At 42.7% G+C, this 22,736-nt stretch overlaps 2 protein-coding genes across 2 annotated transcripts; both read left to right on the top strand.

The window, feature by feature from the left end:
* Positions 1-6,437: 6,437 nt before the first annotated feature.
* On the top strand, positions 6,438-8,550 carry LOC116259681 (uncharacterized). The gene has a single exon (XM_031637559.2). It carries the CDS (start codon positions 7,017-7,019, stop codon positions 8,331-8,333), a length of 1,317 nt encoding a protein of 438 aa, XP_031493419.1. The 5' UTR covers positions 6,438-7,016; the 3' UTR covers positions 8,334-8,550.
* A 2,527-nt stretch (positions 8,551-11,077) lies between these two features.
* Positions 11,078-22,438, top strand: LOC116258673 (peptidyl-prolyl cis-trans isomerase FKBP12). The gene is made up of 5 exons (XM_031635968.2): positions 11,078-11,276; positions 15,546-15,579; positions 15,696-15,757; positions 20,685-20,737; positions 22,183-22,438. The coding sequence occupies exons 1-5, from the start codon at positions 11,189-11,191 to the stop codon at positions 22,282-22,284; spliced, it is 339 nt and encodes a 112-aa protein (XP_031491828.1). The 5' UTR covers positions 11,078-11,188; the 3' UTR covers positions 22,285-22,438.
* The last annotated feature ends 298 nt before the right edge of the window (positions 22,439-22,736 follow it).

Raw genomic sequence — 22,736 nt, 5'->3', positions numbered from 1 at the left:
ATGCAGTTGCGGCAGAGTACCATTTGCGTTTACTATTAGAGGCAACTCGGACAAGCCGATTGGTTTCTTAGAGGCAGGAATGGTTTGATGGGCTACTGGCCAGAATTGGAAGTGGCCATTCTAAGTTTTCTAAACTCACGATATTCCTTTATGGCAATGAAGAAGGGCCCTTACTACTGGAGGAAACCGTTCAGATGTGAGCTACGAAAAGCACGAGCCGCGGGGTTGGGTATAACAACCCGACCCATTTCTGGGTTCGGGCCCCTGGTTCGATGAATCCCAATCCGCTTCCTAGCAGTTTCGGCTCAAACCTCAAAAAGGCTAGGAAGCAGAACAATCATCTCATTAATGACCCTCTTTATAAGTTTTTGAAGATCTCTCACAATCTTCAATATGGGACTAAACTTTTGGGCGTTACAATCCACCCCCTTAAGGCACATGCATCTGCGCTTGTGGAACCTTAGGTTCGAGTGTTGAAACTGCTCTGATACCACTATAACAACCCGGCCCACTCCCGGGCTCGGGCCTTTGGTTTGAAAGATTCCAACCCACTCCCTAGCAGTTTCGGCTCCAACCTCAAAAAGGCTAGAAACCAGGACAATCATCTCATTAATGACCCCTTTTATATGCCCTTGAAGATCTCTCACAATCTTCAATACGAGACTAAACTTTTAGGGTGTTACATTAGGTGTTCCCTTAAACCATCGCCAATGTAATTATGCTATGATAGCTGATTATGCCCCAGCTTCATGCTGAAACTTTCTCCCTTTACTTCATGAGATCTCTCCCTCTAGTGAGGTAATCTGGAATGACATTCCAAAGGGCTGGCTTGCTGTTTGAGGTTTCTTGCTTGGTAGTCTTTTCTTGTTTTTCCTTTTCCCTTTGTTTTTTTGCATATCCTATCTCCTCTCCAATTTTGTCTACTTTTTTGTTGATATACGGAGGCCTATTCTGCCACAGGCCTGCGCCATAGTTGGGTCCGTTCTTTGAACATGTGATCAGTCAAAAGGAAGATGATCAAGTTGAAAATCAGGTTGGACATGGCTATAGAAAGTCAGGACCGATTCAAATTTATTTCAAATCTGGGCAAGTTCGGTGCCTTCTTATCAGCAGGAAGACTGCTTATCAGTCGTTGATCCACACGTCACTCCAGCATATAGTAGCAAAAACCCAGAGATTTGCTTTTAGTTTACGGTGCTAGTGTTATTTTCTTCATGTATTTTTTATCATAACCCAAAAACAAGCACCTGATCATCATCGTCAGGTTACTAGTTTTCATATTTACAGTGTGACTGGAGGGTTGTTTTCAAACATCAAGTTGAGTCTGAGATCAAACCCATTTACGCCTTGGTGGCACTGATAAAACCGCCTTAACCACCAACGACCAAGTACCAACCTCTATAGTTTCTGTTACGGACCAACCCCTAGGTTCAGACCCAGCAAGGACCGAGCAGGCCGAACCCAGTCGACAGAAGCGTAAGGCGTCAGAATTATGGGCTCGATCTCTTCAGTGCATTGAAGCTAGTCCCAAGGAGGTTAAAGCAGCACCACAGCCAGTTGCAGCGGGAGGAGCAACTAGGTCCGAAGAGGTGCTCAAGCTGGACAAGTCTCAGGGTATCCTTGATTCTAATGTAGGGCTCACCGAACTTGATAAGTTTGACCCACAAGTGAGTCCGATTTCCCACGGCCCTTGAGGCGATCTAAGACCCGTTAGTCTTAGGCAAATAGCTCGGTCCACCAGACCAAGCTCTTGTGCCAAATCCGAAGTGAGGGCGGCAACCCTCACGAGGTCCCCGCCCTGGGCTCACAAGGCTCAGGGACTTTAGTGTTTGCTTGACTCGTTGGGCGCTAGGCCCGGTTTGCTTTTAACACTTTGTTTTCGCACTTAGGAATTGGTGTCTCTCTTGCATTTCGAAGTAGGAACCTAGCCTAGCGGGTTGTGCTTGGCGCAAGATGTAATTGGGTCATGGGTAGTAGATCTAGTCCGATTTGTGGACGGATCAAATAGGAATAGTATTTAAAGATTTGGATCTATGTACAAAGGATGGAAGTTTAATGAATTGAAGGCATTTTGCGAGTTTTACTCTCTCTCCTCTCTCAAGGTTTCATTTTCTCTAAGTCTCTCATCTTCTCTCCCGTGTGAGAGTTTGGTGTCTCCTCCCCCTTCGCGCCCCCTTGGCCCGTGGCGACCTCCTTCTCCATTGAAGAACTTAGGAACTCCGGCGTCATATCGACCAAGGTTCCAAGTGGAATGGCTTGCGGCGGATCTCCCTCCTACCGGCGGTGATCCCTCCCTTGTCCTCGACAATTTCCCCCTTTGGAAGAATTCCAGCAAGGTATGGTGCCTTCTCCTTGAGCACGAAGGAGTTGAGAGACCGACATTGCATTGGGAAGGTTGAATTCGATCAATGATTCAACATACGACGACACAAAGGTTAGTCTTTAGATTTCCTTGTCTTCTTCAAGAGTTGCATGTGATTGATCTAGGGGAGCGTTCTCCCGAAATCCCTGTCTTCCTCTCAGCATACCCGAGAGTAAGGCTCAAGTCGAGTGGCAAAAACTACTCTAGACTGTCTCTTACTCATCTTGAAGGGGCTTGACGATCTCTAGGCTTAATCTAGCCAAAATTTGGTGTGTTTAACGGCGGAAGGGCCCCGAGATCCACAAAGGAAAGGCTCGGTTTCTCCCCCATTCTCTTTTGGTCCAGCAGATATAAAATCAAAGGAAACTCCAGTTCTGGCCGTGAGAACCCTCCACAAAGAAGTCCATTGGAATCGCTAGGCGAAAATGTTCATGATACTTGAATTTCAGTGAATTCGAACGGTGGAGTAGGGAGATCGCCTCCCTGCCGGAAAAGCTTGAGATTCCGACGGCTGCTGAACATTCCGGCGACGCCATTGATTCCGGCACCAAAGGACATCTCTGTCCTCAGTCCCGTGAAGGCCCGAGGTGATTGGACAAGGGCAACTTGGTCAAAAGGAACGACGAGCTGTAACCTAGCTGAGGCAACCCGTGGAGCGAACCCACTTGACTCTCGGCTTGAACCAGGTAAGTCTAATCCAAACCCTTGCTTTTGCCACGTGTCCTCCATCCAGCCTCCACCCCCGCTCGAATCCCAGCTGTAGTCACGTGTCCCCTATCCGAGATAACCTAGGATCGCGAGCTCCTAGCTTTTCAGAGTCCCCAGTCGCCACCTCTTCCATTTCGCTTTTTGTTTAAAGTGTTAACCCTAGTCGTAGGAAATCTTGGCCGTTCATTGTCCACGTGTCATCATCTTCCTCGGCCTTTATCCAGCTCGCTCTCCAGCGCACAAGCCAACTGTCCCACTCTGTTACACGACCTGCCACCTCACTTAACCGCATCTCCCGCTCAGCTCGCCACCTCCCCCACTCTCGGATCCCTCTCCTACCTTTTAGCTCACGTCCCTCAAGTCTCGCCTACTCCTTGGCTACCTCACCCTCACCTCATTTAACCGCAGCTCTTCCTAGCCCTTGATCCTCACACGTGTCCTCATCTCCCCTCTTGAGAGTAAATAACGAGATCCACTAGTCACCACGTTCCCCTCTCTCGCAAACTCCTCACCGGCCCACTCTCCTTAGCTTTAGGAAAGTTGACCTCTTCTCCTTATCGCTAGGGATTTTTCTAGCGTGCTCTGTCTTGTCCGTAGATCTTGCCATGTGGCAAGAATCTCTCCCTTGGCTCAACCAGCCAAGTCTCACCCTAACCCAGCTAGGCACCCTCGACGCTGACCTCTTCCTTAGTCAACCCCTTATTTCGGCCTTGACCTAAGCCGCCTTGACTTAACCTCTCTTAGCTCAATAGGCATTTGGTCAAACCCGAGCCCTTCTCACCCTAGCCTAGTTGACTCGAGCCTACCTCGAGTGATTCACTTAACCTAGCTCACCCGAACCCACTCAACTTGGTCCAGTGGTAGCCATCTACTTAGTCTAACCTCTACCTCCATTCGGTCAACGGAGGCCCCTTTGACCCGAGCCTAGGTGCAACCTCATAAGCCACCCGACTAAGCCCACCTATTAGTTAGGCTCCCCACTTCCGCACCTAAGCTACAAGACCCCTCGGCCTACCCTAGCCCTCAGCTCAACGTGACCTGACCGGCCTACCCATAGAGCCCTGCCAGTCCAAGCCAACCCGACCTTAGCTAGGGACCAGGCACAGACGATGTCGGCTAGCGCGAGCACCTCGGCCATCTCCGTCGCCGTCGGCCCTCCTCTGCCGACATCCGTGGTCGAGCCACTTCCGGAGCAAGGCAGGTAGGCGCTGCCGCTACTCGGCACTCGCCCCCCTCGGCACTACCGCGGCGTCCAGCCCGCGCTATCGGCGACAGGCGGTCACCCCCTTCCTCTCGACGCCCGGCAGCAGGGGGCTGCCCAAGTCGTGCGCTTCTCGCCGACCCTTCCACCCGACAGCAGGCGACTGTCCAGGCTGCCCGTTCCCACCGGCCCGTCCGTCCGTACAGCGATCTCCGTGGAGGCTCTCCTCAAGCGGAATTCTTGATCCGTAGCTGCATTGCCCGGGGATCGGTCTTCACCCCGTGGCCCTATCCGGTGCAGCCAAGGCACTCCTTTGGCCGGTAACCTCCTTTTGTCCCCCTGTAAATTCGGGGAGGGTGTTCTTTGCTTTCAGTTCTAGGTCGCATCTAGTTTACTTCTTTTATTGTTTTAGCCCCAGGCTTCGGCCTAGCTCCTCACTGTGGTACCTCGAGGGCCCTATTGTCCGAGACACGATCACAAGGAGCCGACCACCCATTTGCTTTGGTTGGGCGTGGTTTGATCGATAGCGTGGTGTGCTTGGTTTGTGAGTGAGTTGAGAGTGTTTCAATACCTTGTATCGCTCGCGCCTTGTACAGCCTTGGTCCTTATTAGTTGGTTGTAGTAGGATTAACCGTAGGTAGGCTCTAGAAAGGGTAACCCGCACTTGTATTCCTGTCCTATGGGATTTTGCGCCGGGGGTTGTCCGGCCGGGTAGCTCTCTTGTAATAATTTGTATAGGATTTTCGGTTTTTAGACTAACCATCAAGAAGGTCTTGGGAACTTAGGACGTACTTGGTTCGGACTTTCTAGCCCAACCGGTGACGTGCCTAACAGTTTCTCTCTCTCTCTCTCTTTATGGGTGAGTAGTTACTTTTTCTTTACTTGGAAGAGAGGTCATAGCCTCCCCCGTGTCCCTCATCCCCGAGATTCAGAGAACTTGCATTACAACCTTTTGTGATTCAAATGGATAACCTACTAATTGATGATAGAGACCATAGGTTTGGTAACAAAGACCCCCATTTTAAGTGAACCATTTGGCAGCCCAATTGTGTTACACCCTAAAGCAACCAACCTCCATAGTTGTAGCAACAAAGCTTTACAATAAAACAAACGATGCATAACCGAGGACACGTGAGGTTTTCTGCTTCTCTTTTTTTTTCCCTACCACCTTCTTTATCATCTTTTCTTTCCTTCAAACAAGACATCAAAACAATGGGGGACATGACAATCGTCATTTTCATTAAAATACCATTTCAGTTGTATTGTGAAAACGGTGTTAAGTAGAATGAAAACTATGTTAGCGTTCCATAAATCTGCCACCAAACACCTTCAAATTGTCGCTGATAATTTCGCAGCCTCGCAGTCATCTGCCACTGCCACTATGCCTTGTGAATCAACGGACGAGCAACTCAGTCTGACCAGCAACCCGCATGGGTATCAAGCGCCAACTAGCCGTTATTTGCCCTTTCAATCTTTCATTTTTGTTCCATCTTTCCCTGACCACATCAGATACATCTAGTTGCAAAATCGAGCTGTTGAACGACATTCGACGTTGGTTCTCCGATATGAATTAACCAATCTTTGAGGTAACAAACTCCATTTTCCTCGATCGTTGATGTGAGTGATTCCATAACTGTCATTCCAATAAGTAAGAGAGATATATCTACTGAGAGAGATAGAGAGAGAGAGCATGAGAATCGTAAAAAAAAAAGAATAATTTTAGTTATAATATTTTTCAAATATGGGTCTGCTAAACATATGTTCCAATTAAATCGTGAAATGTTGGAAGACATGAAAATCTATGTTTTTCAACATTGTCTTTCTTAATTGAAATCTGTACTTTATGTTTCGTGAAGAATATATATATATATATTACCGTTTTCTTCCTCTAATGCTTTAATTAAAGTTATATAGCAATAATAAAAGTTGGTATCTATTCAACAGCTACCAGCCAAACACACATTGAGGCCCACATAAAAGATTAAAGAGGTGAAGTGGATATTCAAACTTATGGCCAAAAGGTGCAACGCTTAAGTTTCAAAAAAAAAAAGAAATTCTTCTTTCCTTTTTTATCTCCTAAGAAAGAGGAAAGCGCCCAACGGCATCCCACTTAATTAGCGCTGTTGCCCTCACGAATGGAAAGCCTTCTCCTCTTCCTCCTCCATTCTAAAATTAACCACCCTCCCGTCTCTTCCCTTGGCCCGCCGGTATTAATTATTCTCCTCCTCTCTTTGTCGACTTCACTCGTCCACGAAACAAACGCGTCTGTACATATTTCATATAGGTAGGAAGCAAATAGATAAAAAGAGGGCCGGAGGGGCTGTGGTTAACTCTCTCGCCTTGCCTCCTTCTCTCCTTCCTCCTCCTTCGGCTCCAGAACATCTTTTCAGGAGAGGGAAGAAGAGGAGACGAAGATTTTGATGGGCGGTGTCTGAGCTGAAAGAGCAAGAAAGAGGGAGAGAGAGGCGAGTGCATGGTTTTCACCATGGAGGCGCTGCGGATGAAGCAACTGATGCTCCTCTACCTCCGAACAATGTCGACCCGTGTGGCACTTGTGGGTGGGAATCACACTGCCGCCCGCTTCTGCACTCGCTAATCCGTCCTCTCCTCTTGTTTTCCTGGCCTTATCCCCGCAACTTTTTCAGTGTTTCCCTCCGATCTCCTTCTCCGATCGTTTGACCGCGAGATCCTCGAGAAGTGGGTTTTACGAGCTTCTGCTGCCGTCGCTCCCTTAGTCGATCGGCCATGGATGGAAACAGTGCTGTCTTTCGGAAGACCACAGGTCGAGCGAACTCCTGCGATAATCAACTCGTCATCATCTTTCCTGATTTCAGAGTTCTGAGGCTCTTTGCCAGATCCCTCTTTTTGACTTTCGCTATGCTCGCGCTGCCTTGGCTTGGCCATTTCCAATATCTTCGCACTGTCCCCGCTATCTTCCCCTCCGGACAGAACTCCGGCGTAGCCGCTGTCGCCACCGAAAAAGCCTCTCCGGAGCAGCTAATTCCGGCCGTATTTCAGGACCTCCTCGACCAGGGGCTATTCAAGGTGGGCGAAAAGGCGGTCTTCATCGGCGGGTCTTCGGAGGCAGCCGAGATCCGCATGTTCATCGATGGTGGCGCCGTTCCGCCCCTTGAATTCGTCGACGTGAACGGAAAGGGCCGCGGCTTCATCGTTGACGGTACCGTCGACTTCGCCTTCACCGCTAACGGCTTCAATTCGGTGCTGCTGATCGGACCCGTTCTCCGGGTGGGGGGTGTCGCTGCCCTCCGCTTCTCATCTGCCACTGATTCGGTCAGCGTGCCGCCAAACTTCAAGATCGTGTACCTCCGCCACTTCCACGCCCCCACGTCCAACACGGTAATCGCGATTCGTAAAATGAACGAAGGGGGCGACGGTGGCCGAGAAGCAGGGATGGCCGAGTCCGGTAATGGCCTATGCCCCACGTCGGACGCGAAACGGAGGGCGATCCGAGATCTGGAAGACGTCCTTTTGGAGCCGCCCAGGGAATCGTGGGTGGATTCACGAGGCTATCTGAAACGAGTGAAGTATCTTCCCGATCTTATGGGGGAGGACCTCGCATCCTTTGCTCGGCACGTGTACGTGGAGGTCAGCCGTCGCGCGGATGGCGTCGGAGAGTGGTTCATGGAGAACTATCCAGCAAGAGGCCGGGATTTCGACATCTACGTGCTGGAGGGCGACTTCGATGGGGGCAGGTACGAGCCGGCAGTGACATGGGCTAGAAAAGGCGGAGCAACTGGGATGGTGGCCACGAGTTTCTCGAATTGGCTGAAGCGCAACATCCGGGAAGAAGAGTATGTTGTGGTGAAGATGGAGGTGGGAAAGGGAGACCGCTGGGGTGGCGGTGGCGAGTTCGAGGTGGTGAGGGAGATGGTGAGGAGCAAGGCAGTGTGCCTGATAGACGAGCTCTTCCTGGTTTGCGACCACGAGGACGAGGGGAATGGGAACCGGAGGGGGAGCAGAAGCATGGCCTATTGGGAGTGTCTGGCCCTCTATGGGATGCTTAGGGAGGAAGGAGTTGCTGTCCATCAATGGTGGGGTTGATTGATTTTACCCGACTGGTTGTCTTCTAAATGAGATGGGACGGAAGAGACGGCGCCACTTTCTTCAACAGAACCGCAACTATGAATAATATTATTGCGTGGTGATAAAAGAATAATAATGTGACTACCACGCAATCACTGCGACGTCCTGTTATGAATAGTGTCGTCTCTCTGTTCTGTCAATATATATATATATATATGTGCGTATCTTAGACGGATGATAGTCGTGTTTTCGTTATTTCCTCTACCAGACTTTAGTTGTTTTTGCGTTGCGAATGTGTGCCGTAAGATGGCTTGGTGTGACAAACTAATGTCCGGGACGCTTTTCGCTCTTTTCATCTCGTATGTCTCTGTGTTCATCTTCCGACCACTGTGTTTGAGCTGTGATGTAGGGATCCCCAAAATTTAAATTATTTTGAAAAAATCACAGTTGATCGCCTAACTAGTGGCTCGATAACGATTGTCTTAAACAACAAATGAATGAGAAGAAGGACTTGGGTGTTACGGCCTCTCAACGTGACGGTGAAATGGGCCAATCACCTGAGGTAAGTAAGAAAGGGGCCGTAACAGGTGAAAGGGGCTGTTCGCATGAATGGCCGCTCAACTTTTGACTGTTGCTCTCAACTTGAACAAAAAACATATTATTTAATAAGCTAAATGCCCCGTTAAAAATTAAAAAGGACCCGTAGCTTCGGCAGCGTGGAGGATGGCGACGGGCGACAGGGAGAGCCGATCGTCGACCTTGGTCCTTGTCTCGCTTAAATGCTTTCAAATGATTCCACGAAGACACCAAACCAAGATGATGAGAAAATAAAAGCCATCAGTGATCTTTGTGTATTCCCTGCACCACCGTCGATAACGTGTTATAAGAGGAATGGCTCCACCTCCAGCGTATGTTCCCACAGCTTATTAGACAATCATGACCCTTCTGTCTCAGATTCCTCGCCATGACCATGGTCGTCGCCTTCTTATTCTCTTACTCCCGCATGTGGCCCTCCTCAATGGTGCTGCCTCCCCCAGCAGCGCTGCTGGCTTGATGGTTGCCTATATCTGGGAGAAATTTCCTGTTAGAACGAGTTGGCATAACGAGGAATTGGATTGGTTATGAAATCAAGTGCTTATTTTGCTTCTATATGCTGCTGACAACATCACCATTTGTGAATTTTTGATGCATGCACTTATAGAGGACATGGACTGAGATAATGTTCTATTCATCCCTCCTAAATAAGAGATTGTATTTTATTGAAGTCCATTGTGCACATGCACCTTTGCTGATAAACAAATCCAAAATATTTTGGTCAATTTTTCTTTAGGTTCCTTTTTTTTTTGGAGTTACAAACATAAGGAAACTTGATCAAGCTACAACCGTAATTGGACAAGAGTCCCCAATCTTCACTAATCAGCTAGATATGATTCAAACAAGTTTCATGCATACTTCAGACTGGTTTCAGTTAAGCATACGTTTCAATACTTCATGAAAACTAGACTATGGTTTGACAGAATGTCACATATAAAGGCGAAAGTCCAAATGAACCATCGGATAAGTTAGTTGAATGATTTATATAAATATTTTAACTACAGAAAATAAACATGACAAGAAAAGGTCTTTTCAGACCAGACAAGTACATCGTTTTATGTTGGCAAAATAAGAGATCGAGTTGCCAAGAAGACTCGTCTATTTTAAAAATGCACTAAAATAGAAAAAAAAAAAAAAAAACATACGACACTTTTAAGGCTCAACTTCCAATTTCATTGAAACAGCTCCTGAGAATTATAAATCATACTAACTGTAAATTGTGCACTACGACAAATATACGTCTGTCTACATATATGAGTGAAGCCTAATATTGTGTTCGAGCTACATGGCGCCTACTAACAAATTACTCTTTGACATTTAAGGTATTATTCCAGTCAATTTGTCTCCTATTAAATTTTAAACAACCTCGTGAACTTGTGAATCCAAAGCAATAAATGGCATGAATGGAAAATTTATAAACATATGCAAATAGGAGACATTTGGACGGACAAATCCTTCAACCTCACAACATATTAATTTTCCTTGTAAGAAACCATTAATGAAACAAACAACAGTGATGTGTAAATGTAGACTTGAATCAGCGAATGATGGAAGAAAAGGAAGATAGAACGGCCTTGCCGGAGTTAATAGTTGGGCCACCAAAGACAAGCCCAATCTGGAAATTTCCATTTTCATCTTCCAGCTATCTCTGAATTATAATGCTCGGACGATCGGTCTGGAATTATAACTCAAGGGCAACAAAACAGGCCGTTGGTCAGTCCTATACTATCATCATCGTCGTCATTGATTATTAATTATTATAACGAGAGGCCCGACCTCACAACCTTAGTTGGGTATTATAGAGGTTGCACAAACTGACTTGACCTAGCTCGAACGCAGTTTAAGACTTAAGTCTTCAAAGGCAGCGACTTCGAATCTCCAAAGGCCGAGCTCGAGGGTGTGAACTTGGCTCCAGTTGGCGGGGAGAGCAATTATTAACAAAACCTTCACAAGTTTTGTTCGAGCTTATGGCTCGACCAGCTTGAACCCAACTCGTTTACTTAGCGGAGTCTATTTTTCAATTTAAACTTACGCTCATTTATTAAATGGATAGAGAGCCTGAGTTTAATCGAGCAATTTTGAGGCGAGCCCGTCGTCATTGAACGTCCGTCTCGTGCGGGTAACATCTCCAGGAATTAAACATTCGCTGAATTTATTAAATTCGATCCAAATCCGATCCATTTGAGCCCCTACCGACACCGCGAGTCTTCGGTATTAGGGTTGGGCTCTTCGTCGACATCTGGTGTTGGCTGAAGAAGTGGCGGAGGAGACCAGCAGCGATGGGCGTCGAGAAGCAAGTGCTGCGACCAGGAAACGGCCCCAAACCGACCGCTGGTCAAAGTGTTACAGTCCATTGCACTGGATACGGTTTGTTGGCTATCGCCCTTTTCCTCTTTCTCTCGTATCGGATTTCCCGTTAGGTTGTTTCTTACGGGTGCTTTTCATGAATTGGTTTCTTCTTTATCTGCTGTTTAACACGGAAACAGTTTTGGGCGATCGATGCATGTGCTTTTTTATCAAGAGGATTTTTTTTTCTTCCATCTCCCCCGTTGGACTCCTACTCTCGTTGATTTCGCGCCATGTTACGAGAGTTTCACTACGACTAGTGCCGTCAAAATTGTGATAATGTATGTGTACATGGACGAATGCCTCTCTCACCTCTATTTTTTGTTTGAACTACCGAAAGCTACGCTTAAGAATGAGTATGTGATAAGTTGGATCTTCAAGGCGGAACAATATTTTGACTGCCAGGGGATAGTCGGTGGTAACAAGGTGAAGCACCCGACAGTCCGTCTCAGAGGATCGGCCATTCGGTGGTACCATTGGATGGTGGTGCATCAGGGAAACCCAAATGGGAATCTCTAGTGGGAGCAATTACGCAAAGCTTCGGTTTGTCTGCCTACCTTGATTACAACATCGAGCTCTGTATGATTTGGCAGATTCGAACCGTTACGAAATACCAAGAATAGTTTGAAACAATCAATAACATGGTAAGAAGCTGGCCTCTGAAAGCGCTAATTGGGACCTTTGTAGGTAGTCTGAAGGAAGAAATCAGCATTGAGGTGCAGGTCATGAAACCATGCAACCTCTTGGAGTTCTTCGAACTGCTCGCACTGTAGAGGAGAAGAACCGTCATTTGAACAGATGAGGTGAAACCAACAACTTCAAACACTTAGTTAAAGTTATAACGTTTTCAACTAACGGAAAATTAAATTACCAAAAGCGCATATGCAACTTGAAATGTTCCTACCATTAGGATTCACGACTAGTTTTTTTTTCCTCCTCATCTTCTCAAAACCATCTATGTCCGAATCTGGTTAACCAATTACATAATAGTTACAATCAAAACTTGGATTACGCTGAGAAGACTGTTGCATATCAGCTGCTTTGCCCCTCGATCGCATGATTAGCCGAAGTCGTAGACAAATAAATTGAATTGCGTTCCAGACTTCTAGTGACTCAATGGGCAACTACAAGAAAGAAAATAACTTAGCATGCGATTTATAATACAATTAACCGAAAACAGCATCAGATGGCTCTTCAATATGTGTTTTTACCCTTCTGTTTGAGATTTAATGTTCTTTTCATGTTTTTTCTTCAGCCATGTGTCCACATTGTTTACTTTTTTCGCTATTGCCTCCATACGGAAAGCTTGCTTTTCTTGCTTGGGGTTCAACTAGTGGAGGACTCGCTCCCCCTCGCTGGAATCTTGTGACTGGTAACTGTGTAATTTTGTTTTGGTCTCTGCCTTACAAGGACCTCTTGAACATGCAAGATTGACAACAATCTAATTGATGAGGGAGTGTTTGTGTAATACTCCAAAAGCTTAGTCTCGTATTGAAGATTGTGAGAGATCTTCAAGAACTTATAAAGGGGGTTATTAAGTTGTTAGTTGTCCTGGTTCTTAGTCTTTTTGAGATTGAAACCGAAACTGCTAGAGGATAGATTGAGATCTGTCAGTCCTGAGGTCCCACACGTGTGGATGCGTATGCCTAAGAGGGGTGGATTGTGACACTCCAAAAGTTTAGTTCTGTATTGAAGATTGTGAGAGATGTGCAAAGACTTATAAAAGGGGTTGTAAGGTGTTAGTTGTTTGGTTCATAGTCTTTTTGAAGCTGGAATGAAAACTGCTAGGGGGCGGTTTGGGATCCGCCAGACCAGGGGCCCAAGCCGAGGAGTGGGCCGGGTCATTACAGTTTGTAAAGTGTTAAAAATGTTATCCCATAAGGAGCACTCAAGCACCCAATATTGACAACTGTCTAATTAAGCAGGGAGATTTTGTAGAGGACTTGCTCCTCACTCATAGTCATTGCAGGCCTGCCCTTTCCAAAGATTCTTTTCTTTTGGTCACCACCCCATGGCAGCCCTTGCGGCCAGTCCTGACATAGACTTGCTTCATCATTGTTGGTTTGCATTTTCTTTTTCTTACTCCCAAAGCTTTTTACATGTATTTAAATCTCTCAAACATGGTTGAAATATGGAATTGCTTTAGATTAACCAATATCTCAACAGGTCTAATTCATTTGATAATCTATATAAGAATTCATCTATCATTAACCCCCAAAATACTTTTCTAATCTTTTTCCTCCATGGGCACGAGTTGAGTTTCATGGCAACCTTAACTGAACTAAAAAATTCTTGACCTCTTAGGCTAGGACGTAACTTTAGCTTCTTATTTGTCTCTTTGTATATTGCATGGACACAAATACAAGTGTCAATGTCAAACACACACACACACACACACACATATATATATACCCGCATTTGTGTTTGACACCGACACCTATATTTGTGTCCATGAAACATAGAAAAAGACAAATAAGAGGCTAAAGCTACGTCCTAGACCATATATATATGTAAAGAGATAGGAGAAATCAATGTTGTAAAAGGCAAGAAGTGAAGCGAGCGTTGAGCTCCTCATGTGGCGAGGTGAAGTGAGGCGTTAGTTGAAGTGTAAGCTTCACGGACAAAGTTGTGAATTATAATATATACATATATGATAATAAAAAATTGAAAAAGCAATTAAGATTATGTACATATTGAACGAATACCTTATATTAATCTTCTCTTACACACATACACACACCATAGCCACATGTAATCCAAATGGATACAATGTTGGCCTACGTAATTTGCGTACGGCTTGACCTATCCTAACGTGAGCAGTATATAGAGTGCTTGCATAATTGACACATAGCATGATTTATCTGAAGCGTACACCATTTACAACATTGGTAGCAAACCTTCAGTGTCTCCCTTTCCTTCTTTTTCCCGCTTTCTCCCTCTTTGCCTGAACAATGAAGCCCGATCAGTTTTTCCTTTGGGTTCCTTTTTCATTTCCTTTAAATGATTTTTAAATGAAATTTTAATTGTTTTGAATAAAATACAATATGCCTGAAGCATAAGCTTCAGTCATGAGACGTAAATATAGGTGAGGCGCCCGCTTCAGGTTGCGTGCGCCTCTCCACCTTGCTTTGAGGCATGTTTTTTTAAAAATGCCTCGAGGCGTATGTTTCAGAGCATGAAGCATGTACACCTTTTACAACATTGGGACAAATAACAACTTGTATAAGAAAAGTTAATCTAAAATCTGTTATATAATCAATTATTGTTTCATAACTTTATTGCTTTGTGTTTGTATATATATTTTATATGAGTTAATTTAAAATGTAGTTGAATAAAATAAAGTCTTTTTTATAAGTTGAAGAATAGATCTTGTCTTTCTTTTAGGAGGTTGTCCTTTTAAAGCTGGAAGAAGGACTTTTCCTTTTCTAAGAAGAAAGAAAAGGATGTCCTTCTAAAAAGGGGGAGAGAGAGAGAGAGAAAAGAAAAAAAAGAGAGGTGTCAAGAAAAGCAAAGGAAAAAAGAGAAAGGAAAGGGGACACGCATGTCCATTTTTTGGACACTTCATGTTCAAAAAATGGTATGTCCCAGCCGTGTCAAGGCGTGTCAGTGTCGGATGCGACTGGATCCGACACTTCATCTTTTTTGAAGTGTCCATGCAACATAGTTTTCTTTCTTTTAAATCAGCACATGCAGACTGAAGGTCGTTACATAGAGACGAATATGCAGACGTTTCATCGCAAATTCTAATATTTAGAAGGAGCAATCAATCAATGCATACTGTACTAGCAAAACAATTAACCGCCATCTGCTCATAAGCAGAGGAAAAGTCCTGTTCAGTTCTGCTCCTTGCATAGTCTTTATACATGACCGAGTTTTGTAGATGATCACCTTACTGTATTTTTTTTTTTTATGAAATCTGTGAAACTAACTAAAACGAATCTGTTCAGATTTAAGTTAATTACCACACTGCATATTTTATATTTATTCTCAACTTTTCCTGTAGATAATTCCCAAACTAAAACCGAAATCACTAAAAATCCATAAGAATCATCAATAGTTTAAGAAAAGAGAAGAGGCCAAACCATAAATTTCTCTTCTTCTTCTTCTCTCTCTCTCTCTCTCTATATATATATATATATATATATATATATATATATATATAGTCTGTCAGCCTTTATTTTTCTTTCTTATTTTTTGAAAACTAAATCTATCACTTGCATTGTTTTTCAGATGGTCTTTTTTTGTTTCTCTAGATGTCCTTTTTATATTTTGGTGTTCTTTTTTGAGCAGGCAAAAATGGTGACCTGTCTCAGAAGTTCTGGAGGTGATCCTTGAACTGCACCTTCTGTTTTCTTCTTGTCCAAAAAGCTGTATTGGTAGCACTTCCAGTTCAGATTATGCATATTTTCCTTATTAAACGTTTGTTTAATGGAAACTCAGCACTAAAGATCCAGGCCAGAGACCTTTCACTTTTAAGCTTGGGCAAGGTTCAGTTATAAAAGGTAATTTTGTTTCTTCAGTTAATTTTGCCCCTCCTTATGTTTGCTTTGGAGACTCAAAGTTGGTATGGTTGTTTATTCTTCATGTATCTATGGTCCTTGCTGAAACACCATGCTGAATCCATTCAGTGACTGCAAGTTTTTCAAGATAAAGGGCCCGTTTGATGGCCACAAAAAATAGATTTCTGAGAAGCAAATCATGAAACAAAGTTTCAGATTCTTCTTGCAAGAAATAAAATTCCAGCCTTTCTTTTTAAACTTGTGTTTGACAAGCATGAAATAATACTCCTGAAAAACCTTTCCATATTTGATAAATAAGAAAAATTCATGAACCAATCCTATGCTGTCAGCATCACAATGGGGGCTTGAAATTTGGGACTTGACCACTTTCTTCATGTTGACGTGTTTGTATGTTTGGGTCTGGGTCTGGACCCTGTTTGACCCATTGTTCATGTTGAGCTCTATTTGAGCATTTGTAACCCTATTTTCGGTGTGTGAATGAGAATTAAGTGAGAGAGGGACCCACAGCTAGTGAGCACTGGAATCCTTCTCTAATCGTGGTTTTTTCCTCGTGTTGAGGTTTTTTCACATTACGATTGTGTTCATTGTGATTTCCTTATTGAACACTTGAGTTGACACTTGACAGCGTTGCTGCAGAGAGGAAATCACCATCTCCTTGTCACTGTCCTCCATCGACAGCACTGCAAAGGGGTTTCTCGAATGTTTTTTTGGGAGGGTGGTAAACCCTTTTTTTTTTCCCCAGCATATAGATATAGCTGATTAAAAGAGAACTCTAGCGACTCTGAGAATAAACCATTGTGAGTTAGATATTGTCGATGTATCTGATTCCAAAGAATTGGACAGTTCTTAACTGCTTGCCTCTCCTACTGGTGAGAGAGAGAGAGAGGTGAAAAGAGAGGCGGGGGCGATTTTCAGCAGATATAAAGAGAAGAATGAAAATAGAGACGCATGCACGAAGTTCAGTACATATAGAAGAAGAACGGGTGGAGAGTGGAATGAATGGGAGATACTTTTTCACGAAAAAAAGGTCAGTCCTCTCAAGGGCTGACTTTTCTTTGTGAAAAAAAATCTTCATTTCAAGCTCGTTTTTGCAGATTTTTTTTGTGTTTGGTGGTTTGGGGGAAATTTAAAAAAAAAAAGTTTTTTTCTCCCCTTCTGGCTTCTACAGTAATTTTGTGGCCATCAAACAGGCCGAAATGGACACATGGAAAATAAAGATGCGTAGTAGGATGTTATTATCCTCTTGAATGTACTAAAGCATTGGTATATAAATATAATGTTGAAATTAGAGGAGTTTATGTTTCTAGGTGGTTCTTTGTAATATTAAAGAGTTATAAGATCTCTTTAACATTTTCTTTATTTTAGATTGATGTACTCTGTAAATCTCCTTTCTACCCTAATCTCTTTATAATAGAGATTAGGGTTAGTGAATAGACCACGTTTTCTCTTCCCAACTCTCACGTCTTCATACTAATTTACCTGCATACCTTTGGGGAGATGCCATCCTCATTGTCTGTTATTTAACCAACTGTTTACCCTCATCCTCCATTGACCACAAGGTTCCCATTAAACTTGTGCATCCTCAACGACCCTTATTTCCAGTAGCTCCCAAAGTATTTGGTTGCACATGCTTTGTTCACATACTTGGACCCACATGTGATAAATTGGATGCCCAAGCCATTAAGTGTATCTTTATAGGCTACTCCAGAAACCATAAAGGCTACAAATGCTTTGATTCATTGACTCAAAATGAGTATATCAATGCGGATGTCACATTCTTCGAGTCTCAACCTTATTATAGCTCCTCTCCCATTCTTACTGTGATGCCACAATCACCAGACCCACTACCTATTCCTCATATTCCTTTGGAGTCATTCTCGTTTGAATCTTCTTCTAAAGACTCTTCGGTTGTAGTGTTCAAGTTTCGTGATCCTCCACTGGTCTACACACGTCGACGGGACCCTTCTCATGATCCTTCGCCAACCGCTTCTCAGGAGGTAAGTTCATCTGAAGTGAGTATCCCTAGTCCATCTGATCCCTGTGAAGACTTACCCATCGCTCTTCGCAAAGGTAGGCGATAATGTACTTTGCATCTTATATCTCATTTTGTGTCTACTGACGGTGTTGGCAAAAGTATACAACAGTTTATTCAAGCTCTGACTACTCATACAATTCCTACATGTCACCAGCAGACTTTATTAGATACCCAATGGAGACAGGCTATGCAAGATGAGATGAATGCTTTAGTTCAGCGAGACACTTGGGAACTTGTTCCTCCTTCTCATTGTGACATTGTTGGTTCTAAGTGGGTATTCATAGTGAAATATAATTCTGATAGTTCTATGGAACGATACAAAGCTCTGTTGGTTGCTAAGGGCTACACGCAGACCTACGGTGTGGATTTCTTTGAGACCTTCTCTCCGGTTGCTTGGTTGGGAATCATTTGTCTTATCATTTTTGTGGTTGTACACCATGACTGGCACATGTATCAGCTTGATGTCAAAAATGCCTTTTTGTATGGTGATGACTGTCTATATGCAACAACCACCAGGGTTTGAACGACAGGAGGAGTGTGGCAAAGTGTGCAAGCTGAAGAAAGCTATTTATGGACTCAAGCAGAGTCCTCGTGCGTGGTTTCACAAGTTCTCTGAGGTAGTTTCAAAGTGTGGCTTTGCGAGATCTCCTCTTGATCATTCTCTGTTTATGGCTCAAACTGCTGCAGAAATGACTTGGGCTAGATCCATGCTATCTAGCCTAAGTGAGTCGATTCCACTTCCTATGAAGATGTATTGTGACAATCGAGCAGCCACATATATTGCAAACAATGCAGTTTTCCACGAGAGAACCAAACATATTGAAGTTGACTGCCATTACATTCGGGATCTCGTTCAAGCAGGAACCATTGCCACTATTCATGTTCATTCAGAAGATCAAGCTGCGGATGTCTTCACCAAAGCTCTCCCTGTTGGTGATTTCTCTAAATGGTGTGGCAAGCTGAGCATGTTTAATATGTATGCTCCAGCTTGAGGGGGAGAGTGTTGAAATTAGAGGAGTTTATGTTTCTAGGTGGGTCTTTGTAATATTAAAGAGTTATAAGATCTCTTTAATATTTTCTTTATTTTAGATTGATGTACTCTGTAAATCTCCTTTCTACCCTAATCTCTTTATAATAGAGATTAGGGTTAGTGAATAGACCACGTTTTCTCTTCCCAACTCTCGCGTCTTCAACTCTTTCTCTCTCTCTCCACGTCTCAAGGCTGCAACATATAACATAAGAGATTAGGTCATTACTCATATTGTGACTTAAGTCACATGGGTACTTCAATAAGATCCACGTACCCATGTCGCCGTACCCATACCCAAAGTGGGTACTTGGACACACTTGGGTATTTCTTGTATCAAAACTGATCCCAACTACTTATTTTACTTGATTTAAATTCTTCCAATTTAGTTTTCATCCTGTTTTTAGAGTTATTGTTTATTAACATATTAACATGTAATGTTTTCTTATTTATTTCACTTGTTTACTTAGATGTTGATTTCGTGTTGACCTTTTCTCTTACTTTGCATATACACGTATGCATATCATGTTGTGCCCCTGTACCCACATTTTCTAATGTTTCCGTATCCATACCTGAACCGTACTCATAGCCCTGTGACTTAGATTGTGACCCATGACTAATGTGCGCCACTTTCTTAACCTCTTTCTTGTTCCTTGTGCCACTTTCTTTTTCCTTTCTGTTAATTGATTATGTGATATTTCTTGAAATTCTAACATGAAAATGGAGCAATGTTATATCCGTCACCTGTGATTGCTTCCAAATTGTGTGTCTCCAAAGATCCATATCTACTTCAAGTTGAGATTCTATGTTCTTTCGGTAAAATCCTTCTTATACTATTCCCTTTTTTTATACCCAAACAAAATCTGTTTTGTCTCCAAGCTATCGTGTCTCTTGTTGATTACTCACTTCGTAGGTTTATAGTTTATACATAAACCTAGCTTCTTCTAACCATAATTCTTTGTATTGGTAAAACCCTACTTCTTTACTCTCGCTTCGCATTCTTTCAGCTTCAAATCATCTTGTTTGTCGCTGTTCATATACTAAACAAATCTTTCTTTAATTTCTGCATTTTCTGCTTTTGTTTCTGTCCACATCACGTTTTTAGCTATAAATTTTTTGTCCACAAATGTCACGTGAATTAGACATTTGTTGACCATATTGTGAGAGCCTATGTCGAGATCATCTTTACTTGGAGACAATCAAAGTGTATCTCTTACAAACGCGTTTGTCACAATCGGATGAACCATATTAAGATATCAAAATCTCATTGGTTAGTAGATTAGACAAAGAAATTGAGCCCCTTTAAGTTCACATTTGAAAACCATTGACTGATCCCTTAGAAAAAAAATTGATAAAGCACAGGTTTTGGTTCCCCAAAGGCAAGTTTTTTGTCATTCAAAACCATGTGTAACTTGAGGAGGCTTTTAAGACATCAGATCGGGACCCAGGTCTGGAGAGTCGTGCTCTTTTGTGTAAGGCATGGTTACCTAGTCTTGTTTTTCTTCTCTCTCTAGCAGGGCATTATTGTCCTTTTCATGTATTAAAGCAATAATATATAATAAAAGAAATTAGTTCACGATGACAGGCACAGGTGGTTATATAGACTAAAAGCGGATCCCTGGATCTGGATCCAAATAAAAGAAGACAATAAACAAACTTAAACTATGAGAACTGGATCTCTTTTGCATCCGCTCCTGCATCATATTGCTAAAATTGAGCACCCATTTTGATGAAATAAAGAATTGAAAATGTGATACTTTTTAGTTGATTCTGCAAGTAATGGGTAACTCTTCATTCTTAGCCATACATTTCTTTGTCCTGAAGGTTCCCTATCTATTTATGCCTAGGTTGGGATGAAGGTGTAATGGGTATGCAAGTGGGAGAAGTTGCTCGTCTTCAGGTAATATTTCCTTTAGTTTGTTTTCCTTTCTTCAAAAGCTATGTGCTCAAGCTTGTCCTAATGCCTCTTAAAAAAAAAGTTTCATTTCCAAATTTACTAGTCTAACGATCAGATGCACGCAAGTACTTTTTTTTAACTTTCTCAAGAAACAGTAAGTGCTCTAAACTTAAGACATGAACATATTTGACATACGAAGTATTTAATCATATGGATAGCCAGTTCAATGTCTTCATGTTTTTAACTAATTAAATAGCTTCCCGGTTTTCTGGGATCCCCCTAAATGGACTTTAGTGAGTGTGTTTAGCACAAAATACTAAATAGTGCTAAATATTTGAAAAGCATTGTTGAGTTGTTGACCTCTATGTACTTGAAGAGGTACCTGGTTCTTTACACAATTATTTATGCATTTCTAGCTGTCTATATACTTATAAATGTGTACCGGATCAAATAATCTGTAGCAGGAAACTTGGATTTCTGATCTACTAATTCTCGTGCAATTTGGGCCTTTGAGTTTTCAGGGCAAGTGAATGATGCTTTTTTTTTTGTGTGGGGGGTGGGGAGAGGGGCAAGGATCTAAATTCTCTGGAATATACTTCTATAGATAAACACAAACATATACGTGGGGAACTCAGATCGTCATCTCTACAAAACGACTCCCTGACAATTTTGTCTATATCTCTTCATTTTAATGCTTAACAATAAACTTTTGATGAGAAAGGTAAACTTACAAATCTAGGTTGTTGGGACTGGTGAAATTCATGATCTAATTTGCCCTATACGTAGAGGGATAAGTATCAATGCATGTAATAGATATGATGGTAACTGGATAATGGATATGCGTGGATTAACTAAACCAAATATGAATGTCAGCTAGCTGAGGTACGACGTACCTTTTCTACCATGAAAACACTGTGATATGCCATATGTTTTAGAAGCTATATGTGTTACGGATCAGATTGTATCCTTTTTTATTTATACGGGGTCGGTTTTCATGGTGGCATGTGACATTTTTTATTTATTTAGTCTTATTTTTTATTGTGTCCCTTTATTTAAATTTTAACTTGATCCACTTTGCAAACTATTCTAATTTGATTCAGCTAATTTCTTAATATTTTCGTAACTATGGTTTGTAAACCAATTTTAGCAATATTTTTTAGACCACTCTCTTGTCAGATCATGAACAGTAGATATTTTCTAGATCAAATGGGAGCTTGAAATCTTGTGCCACTGAGGACCATAGTTAGAAGTGGCAATGTCATAGCAAATAACATATAATGACTGCAGAAACCTAAACTGGCAACTGTATGAAACTAATAGGTAAAAGAGCATCTTACAGACATTTTGTTGTATATTAAAAATGTAAGGATGCCAATATTTTAGTAAAAGGAAAAAAGCATCCCATGTGTGGCATGATTGCGAATTATTATACATTTTTGCTGTTTCAGTGCTCTCCAGATTATGCGTATGGAGCAAGTGGATTTCCTGCATGGGGTATACAACCAAACTCAGTCTTGATTTTTGAGATTGAAGTTCTAAGCGTGAGCTGACAGTTGAGTTCGTGTAAGTTTGTAAACCGATTAAGTTCTCTGTTACGATGGATCTCATGTTCTTAAATTTATATGCTTTGAAAGTTTTTGAACATTAGCAGTCCTAGGAAACTGTTTTTTTCCTTTTAAAAAGGAGCTCTCCCCTTGTTATGCATCTTTAGAATTCATAGTAGTTGCTTGTACCTACAGGATTGCCTATGCCTTCCTAGGTGATTGGTTGCGCATTGAAACGAACGTCTCTTGATTCTTATAAGGGCAAAGCTAGCTGTTTTATCCTCTGCCACCACCACCTACCTCCAGTCCATCACATTCGTTTACCTTATGGTTCTGCAACCATCTTATCGCAAAACACTGCTCCTGAATCAATACCTTCTATTTGCTAGTATTCTTGCTATTCATTGCAGTTTCTTTTAGACATCATCTTAGTATGGAGATAGTGGGTGAATACGGCT

This window comes from Nymphaea colorata, chromosome 8, assembly GCF_008831285.2.
Source record: "Nymphaea colorata isolate Beijing-Zhang1983 chromosome 8, ASM883128v2, whole genome shotgun sequence".
Taxonomy (NCBI): Eukaryota; Viridiplantae; Streptophyta; class Magnoliopsida; order Nymphaeales; family Nymphaeaceae; genus Nymphaea; species Nymphaea colorata.
Note: the sequence above shows the minus strand (reverse complement) of the source record. Positions and strands in the feature narration are given on the sequence as shown.

What these genes read in the sequence shown, in the direction of transcription:
- LOC116259681 (XM_031637559.2), top strand. Translation starts at nt 7,017, where the DNA reads ATGGATGGAAACAGTGCTGTCTTTCGGAAGACCACAGGTCGAGCGAAC.
- LOC116258673 (XM_031635968.2), top strand. Translation starts at nt 11,189, where the DNA reads ATGGGCGTCGAGAAGCAAGTGCTGCGACCAGGAAACGGCCCCAAACCG. An exon ending in AGTCCATTGCACTGGATACG is followed by an intron (nt 11,277 to 15,545) that starts GTTTGTTGGCTA and finishes TTTTTTGAGCAG; the next exon opens with GCAAAAATGGTGACCTGTCT. An exon ending in GAGAAGTTGCTCGTCTTCAG is followed by an intron (nt 20,738 to 22,182) that starts GTAATATTTCCT and finishes TTGCTGTTTCAG; the next exon opens with TGCTCTCCAGATTATGCGTA.